We start from the raw sequence: 7,538 nt of genomic DNA on the forward strand, positions 1-7,538 counted from the left end.
AAATTCAGATTAATGTGCGTTTAACTAACACGGATCAGGGGCTCCTGGCTGGCAGCCAGCAGCAGGAGCAGGCCCCGGGAGCTGCGCCGGCTCCGCTGCTCTGTCCACCCCCTGCGCGCCGCCACCCAAATTGATTGATTAAATGAATTCATCGCCGTAATTACTTGTAATTGTGCTACATCGCCAGCCTGTGTCTGACCACCCCCCCGCCCCTCGATGCTCCATGTGTCGTCAGGAGTCACATACGTTATATCATCAGTGTGGAGATGCTGTTTTCTGGGGGAAAGGAAAACCATGTTCTTGTTTCGGATGCATTTTTTTGTCTTACGTCCTTTTGTCTGTTTGGATGGAGACGAGGTGTTTTGTTTGTGAAGGTGCAGTATTCATCTGCTTGCAGTGTGAGAAGCTTAGAAAAGCTTGGGAGAATAAAAGAAAGGAACCTGCAAGGGACAAAGGCCTCCCTCCGGGATCATCTCCTCGCGATTCTCTCTGATTTCAGATGAAAATTAGCAGTTTCGTGACACCGCAGTTAAGGAGCGTGTCACTTCAGAAAATGATTTAAGAAATGGTAAATTGAATTAGTCTCCTCGTCATGGCTCGCTCGGAGGAGGTCCCTCTGTAAACTCCACCGGGTGGCTCCCAGCTCTCATCTCAAGCAGGTCGCGTGCTCGCCGAATGGGAACTCCCCGGGATTTACCCCACACCTTGAGTTTGGTGCTGCTTTGCTGTTTGCTTTGTGGTCTGCAGCTCTTAAAAACCCTTAAAGACCCTGCTCTTTAAAGCTGAATGGGGATAAAAAGGGGAAAGAGAAAACTGAAACAGGATGGGGGCTGCATTTGCTCTCGAATTTGAATTTGCAAAAGGGTTTCTAGTTGTGATTGGGGTGGATTATTGGAGAAAATGGCCCAGAGAACCTGCAAGGAACTGCAAATACAGAGCAAATACATTTTTTTTTGGAGCCTATGCTGTCATTAAACAAAGATTAGGATGTCTGCAAATGGGTACCTGGCCATAAAAATGGGTACCAGCGGTGTCCATTGGACAAGAACGGGTCCATGCAGGAGCATGCTGTGCTGGCACCCCGCTGAGCACGTCTGGGGTGCTGAGCACGAGCCGAGCGGTGAGGGCTGGCTGGAAACCCGTCTCTGCACCCACCTTCACCTTCTGCTTTTGTGTTGCAGGTGGATTACGACCGAGCGCAGCTGGTAGTCAGCCCGCCGCTCTCCGGGTCGGACACCTACCCACGGGGCCCAGCAAAGCTACCTCAAAGTCAAAGCAAAGTCAGCTACTCCAGCAGCAGCTACCAGTACCCCCTGGTCTACCACAAAGCGTCCCACTATCACCAGCCACCCCTCCAGCCTGGCTCTCCCTATATTTCCACCGCCTCCTACCCCAGCTCCCCCAGTATCACGTCAAGTGCTTACCCTCCGCCCAGCTGGGGCTCCTCCTCGGACCAGCAGCCCTCCAGGGTGTCCCACGAACAGTTCCGAGCCGCCCTGCAGCTGGTCGTCAGCCCCGGCGACCCCCGGGAGTACCTGGACAGCTTCATCAAGATCGGGGAGGGCTCCACGGGGATTGTCTGCATCGCCACCGAGAAGCACACGGGCAAGCAGGTGGCCGTGAAGAAGATGGATCTCAGGAAGCAGCAGAGGAGGGAGCTGCTCTTCAATGAGGTGCGTTGCTCCGGGTAGCGCGGCCTGAAACGGGGACTGAAGACCCACTGTGGCCCTCAGGTCTGCCTAAAAGAGGTGCTGAGCCCTGTGCTCGCCTGTGGTGTCTAAAATAACCAGACCGGTTTCAGATGAGCTACGGCTCCTCCTGGCTTCACACCTGTAACATGGTGGGAAGTCACAGGGAACAACTAAGAAATCTACCACGTGGTGCATGCAGCCTGCAGCTGCATAGACACAGCCCAGTTGCCTTTTTCACACCGTTTTCTGGTAGAGTTTATTCCTTGAGGTGGAGGATCCAGACTAACCCAACTATTTAAGAAGCATATGCACCGTACTCGGACATTCACATGCTTATTTTATTCTTCCTTTCCCTCCTAACGCTTTGCTTTCTTGTGGGTTAGTAAGCAAAGAGCTGACCGTCCCTTTTTCATGGAACCATCTATATTAATTCCCACATCTCCTGAGAGGTTATAGCCAGTTCAGAGACCACTGCTGGTTACACAGAATTGTTTTTCCCATGCCCATTATTCTAAATTTAAGAACACTGATTTTCCTTTGCCATTTTTTCATCCGTCTGTTCGGTGCTGTGGGTTCCTTCTGCAGTGTGAAGAGTTTCTCCTTTTTAATTCTTACCCTCCTGTAGACATCAGTGCTGTGTATTCTCCTCTCTTTTCGAGATCACTTACTTACAGATACGCTGATCAATGCCAGAAACACTGCAGGTCCCTAGGGAAACCTCTTGTGAGAAACACTTGATCCTATCTCTTGTTTCCTGAATTTTAGCTGTAGCAGGCTCCTCGTTCAGCACATGGAAGTCTGGTTTCCTTTCACATTTTTTAAATACTGAAAGATTTGCTTTAAAGACTTTCGATCTGGCACCTCCTTGAAATCCCAGCAGACTAGTCTCGAGCAGGACTGCACACTGTAAAAAAACTCTAAGAGGGTTTTGAGGCACAAATTTCTATGCTGTTCCCTGTTATATCATACTGTGATTGTTAGTGACATGATAGCAGCTACTATTTCCAGTAGCTTGCCGAGCACAGAAGCTGGATCAACCTGTGGTTGTTTCGGTCTCCCCAGGGTCCCCTTGAGCCCAGGGGTGACACTCACCACTTCCTGCGCTTTGGGTGCTTACAAGCAATGGGTTAGTCACAGTGGTGGCAGCTCAGCCAATTTGTACTCCATTTCCTTTAGGACTTGAGGTCAGCACTGTCCTCCTGGGTGCACTTGTCACTGTGCATTGTGCCAGTCCCTCCCGAAACCTCCTCTACTGCCATTTGGCCAGAGACAGACCCTCTGCTGCATCAAACACAGCCCTACAGAGGGAAAATTTGGGCTCCCTGATGGCGGAGAGGGTGCCAGACATCCAAGCCATGGCCCGATTGTTGCTTCCTTGGAGTTTTTCAATAAACCTTGCTCATTTCTACACAGTTCTCCTTTCTGCAGTCCATGACCATGCTGGGTATTTTGGCTTTATTTTGCCTCTGCTGGAAGACTGCGCTGAATTGCTCTGCGTAGCTCTAACAGAGCATCTCATGAGTGGTAACATCTTGCAGCAGGTTGTACATGCTGTGCGGGGCCAGGCTGCTTCCCTGACACGCTCCACTCACTCGCCTCATCTGAAAATTTCTTTCCAGCATGCCTCCCTCCATCTACACAGGGGCAATCAAAGCCTTCCCTTGCTGTTCTTTTCTGTCCCGTTCCCCTTTCTGGCACCCCTCACTATCGTGTGGCTGTTGTCCCCACCTTGCCTGAGCTGCTGTTCCTGTAGTCCCAGTCCTGTACGTTCACTCCTAGACGTGGTGCTCAGGCTCACAGGGATCTGCTGAGGCATCCTGCGCCTCCGCTCCTACCTGTCGTGCTCACAGCTCTAAAGTAAAGCTTGGCCCAGCATCTGTTTTGTGTTAGTTGTAAAATGAAACTGTAATCATTCAATTAAGCTTATTCTCCTTGAGTTTTGTTAGTTTTGTCCCATGCTTTACACAAGAACCCAGCGCTTCTCAGGGCTGCACCTCTGGACAAGGTCTTGTCCCAAATTCCCAGCTCTCCTACAGCTTTTTGTTTTAAAACTTCAGGAGTTCAAAGCACTGGAAGTCAAAACAGTAAGTGCATTAGAAACACAATTGACCATGGAGGCAAACAAATCTAGCAGATTTCACAGGGAGAGAAATTCCTGCTGACTTGAAGGGGTTGTGCATGACCGCGTCCTCCCTAACCAAGGGCTGGAGGCACTGAGGTCCGGTGTTGCAGCCTGAGCTGGGGGACGTCCTGCACCCAGCTGGTATGAGGAGCAGGCGTGCAGAGCACCTGTGTAGCAGATTCACCTATACACCATGACTCAAGACACTAATTATTCCAGCACTTGCCATTACGATTTATAACCACAGAGTGTTTTAAAAGCATAACTGCACGCCCCTTCTTAGCCATCATCCTTTCCGCACTATTAAATTATTTGGATTTAAGTGAAGATGCTATTGCGTATCCAGACAAGCTAGACTGAAGTGAGGAATGAGAAACTACATCCTTATAGTTCTTCATTTTAACATATATAATAGCAAAATGCACAATTAAGGCAACATTTGGGAGCACCCAGGAGCAGAGTGGAGCTAATCTTGGTCCCTCCCAGTCACTCGAGCTATAATGCCTATCGGCAGTCTGCTCCCTAACCCCACAGCTCCTGTGCTGCTCTCCCCATTTCATTGCCCATGGTGTGGTCAGCAGCCCAGGGGACTCAGAGCCCTTTAATGCCTTATAATTGCCCCTATATTATCAGCTTTCTGTTAAGATTCTGTGCAAAGTGGCGTTTACTTCGTGATGAAGAAGACTTTGATGGGCTGAGCAATTGATTGGGTCAAAAAAATCATCTGTGTTGTACTGAAAGCGCCTGGCAGTAAGAAGGCACTGAAGTAAACAGTCCTGTCCCTGCAGTATGGCATAAAACACAATTATTTACCACTTATAATTTAGCAACTAAAGATTCTTCCTTTTTCCTAATGCATTTACGATGACTGTTATTTTATGTAAATAGATTGATTTTGTTTATGCGTTGGCACAAGGATGAGTGAGGCTGTGATTCATAGCAGAGCCTTTACTAAGCACAGAGAGAAAAGTACAGCGAAAAAGAAGGTCAGAGAGTGCTTGTAGCAATTCACACACCCCCTTTCTCTTCCTCACAGGTTGTAATCATGAGAGATTACCATCATGAAAACGTGGTTGACATGTACAACAGTTACCTTGTTGGCGATGAGCTGTGGGTTGTGATGGAGTTTCTGGAGGGCGGCGCTTTGACAGACATAGTGACTCACACCAGGTGGGTTGGTGCTCGCCTCACGCTGAGGAGAGCAGAGGGGGTGTCCCCTGGCCCCCTGGAGGGGGTTTTGTGTGGCTGTATGTGTCTGTTTATATAGATGCACACGCATCACACATCTATACAAACATGCAAAACGTGCATAAAATACGCATGCATGCAAAAGAGATATATAAATATATACATGGATGTGCTTACATGGCTATATATGTGTGTGTCTAGAGAGACATACAGCTATAGAGAGAGCTACACATACAGCTATACCTGCACGTGTGCGGGTGCCTATATACATACGTACACACACTGCAGCACGCTCACTTTACCAGCATAAGGAAGCCACTGCAGATGAATTTCTGTCAGTACAGGTGTTTTTTTAAATAGAAGGGAAAGAAATGTCTGGAAGGGCTTGCTGGTAGACAGGGATTTGCTGGAGCTTTCAGTGTTAATTTAGGAGAGATGACTTTTATCCGTTAGCTCCCCAAATGTCAAAAAAAAAGCACTTCTTTTCCCCTTACGGTGATCTGTATTGTTGTCTTTGCTGTCATAACTGTGTCAGTTGTAGGGGTGATTTCTCTTGATACTCATAACCCACATAACTATGCTGTCAGAAATGTTAACTGCAAGCTGAGCCTGAGACATAATGTGAAAATTATTTTTATATCACAGTGTTTGTGCTTACTGTAGAGCTGGTCCCCATGTTTCAGTTAATATTGTAAAGCAGTTCGTCAGTCCAAAAGCTGTAGTGCACCGACCAGTGCCTCTTCTCTCTTCCAGTTCCTCTTCTGAGTAGAGCCATTAGATTTTGCAACCCACCTTACATCTGCTCTTCACTCACCTTTTTCCTGATAAGCAGAATAAAATGGGCTCGGAAAGAGGAATACTGTGTTTAATTCTTCCTTTGGAATAAAGAAAATAAATATTTCCACACCAATCCAGTGGGAGAGCATTTAAGCGAGCAAGAAGAAAAGCAAAGAGTAGCAGCAAAGAGTAGTAAATCAGACATGAAAATGGCTTCCCTCATGGTTTAGTGTTACTCTTAGCCAAAAAAAAATAAATAAAGTTTTATTTTATTTAGGTATTTTATTTTTACATGTTGCCTTAGCTGACATGCTAAAATAAATCACAATATTGCAAGTCAGTTGTTAACCACCGCTCCCCAAAACATTAAAAGCTCTATCCGAGATATTTTCTGACAGGAGTTTAACAGCAAACAGCTGTTCCCAGGACACTGCTTCTTAAGAGCTGTCATCTATTTTTTGACTCAGAATAGTCATTCCTTAATGTTCTGTGTTTTTTTTTTCTTTTCTTTTTTACATTGCGTGACCTTCTCTTAAACGTGTTGCTGAAATATTGCAAATAGCATCACCAAGTTAAGGCAGAAATGCTTTAAAGCTTCTGCGGGGGTAGCAGAGCCACTGGGGATTGCCAGCAGGGCAGCAGGGCCGCAGCACGCAGCCTGTCCCATCCGCGGCTGCCGTGCTGCAGCAGGTGGCTTCTCTAGAAAAGCACAGAAATGACCCAATAATTCTCTCACTGTATATTTTTCTGCTGAAATATCCTCAATTTTTTCTAATAGTTGTAAAGGCAAAGGAAATGCTCATAAAGTTACACCCAGGGCCTGCTGTTTTGCCTGCACAATTAGAGCATTTCTCGTATTTATTCTGTGCCTGATTCCATCCCAGTACTGATTTATCTTCCTTGGCAGCAGTAAGGTTACTGTAAATAAGGCATTTCCATTATTTCCCAGAGGGAAACAGGCTCACTGTAACACGCTTTATCGCATAAAATACTCTGTTTTTTTTTTTTTAATGCTAGAGGGAGACTTCCCCAGACCTTGTCGCAGAGCTGTTCCTTACACAGCATCTCCCTTCTTCAACAGAAGCAGGGCTGGAGGGGTCGCTCCAGAGCTGTTGCCTAGCAGGGCTGCTGGCTGTCCAGTACTGGTGTGGACGGGAACTTGGTGCCTCTCACTCACAAGGAGGTCCCCTCCTTGCTCTCTTCATTGATGCTCAGCGCATTTTTCCACCTTGGTGTTTCAGGATGAACGAGGAGCAGATAGCGACCGTCTGCCTGTCTGTCCTGAGAGCCCTGTCCTACCTGCACAACCAAGGCGTCATCCACCGTGACATCAAGAGCGACTCCATCCTTCTCACAAGCGACGGGCGGGTGAGCATCCAGCATTTCCCCTGCTGCCTCTCGCTGGCATGCAAGGGGAACAGGTTGGTGGGGGCTGTCATGAAACAGCTGCATGTGTGGCTTGTCAAAGTGACCCTAATTTCAAGAGTCTGTCTTCAGCCCATAAGCAAATGTTACACGTTACTGCTGAAACACCCCCCTGGGAGAGCAGCTTGTACCAGAGGTGTGTGTAGGAGCCTGGTGACAGTACCCTTCCCATGCTTTCATTTACTTGGGTGGCTGCTGCTACCAGGGAATCGGTCTTTGTGGTGTGAATGAGTGAGGAGGGAAGGAGAGAAAACGATGCACGTGACCTGCTTAATCAGCAAAATAAAGTTTGCATGCAAAAAAAATACTAAAATACCTCATCACTGTTCAGTCCC

At 47.5% G+C, this 7,538-nt stretch overlaps 1 protein-coding gene across 3 annotated transcripts in view; it reads left to right on the plus strand.

Moving 5' to 3' along the window:
- The window catches only part of PAK5 (p21 (RAC1) activated kinase 5), an 82,438-nt gene that overhangs the window by 67,678 nt on the left and 7,222 nt on the right, over positions 1-7,538 (plus strand). For all 3 annotated transcript variants that reach the window (XM_082757575.1, XM_082757576.1, XM_082757577.1), the window contains 3 exons: positions 1,182-1,673; positions 4,850-4,983; positions 7,020-7,146. In XM_082757575.1, coding sequence (XP_082613701.1) covers positions 1,182-1,673; positions 4,850-4,983; positions 7,020-7,146 — 753 coding nt within the window. The remainder of the gene's footprint in view (positions 1-1,181; positions 1,674-4,849; positions 4,984-7,019; positions 7,147-7,538) is intronic.

The sequence above is a fragment of the Aythya marila genome (assembly GCF_965140915.1).
Source record: "Aythya marila genome assembly, chromosome: 3".
In the NCBI taxonomy this organism is placed as follows: Eukaryota; Metazoa; Chordata; class Aves; order Anseriformes; family Anatidae; genus Aythya; species Aythya marila.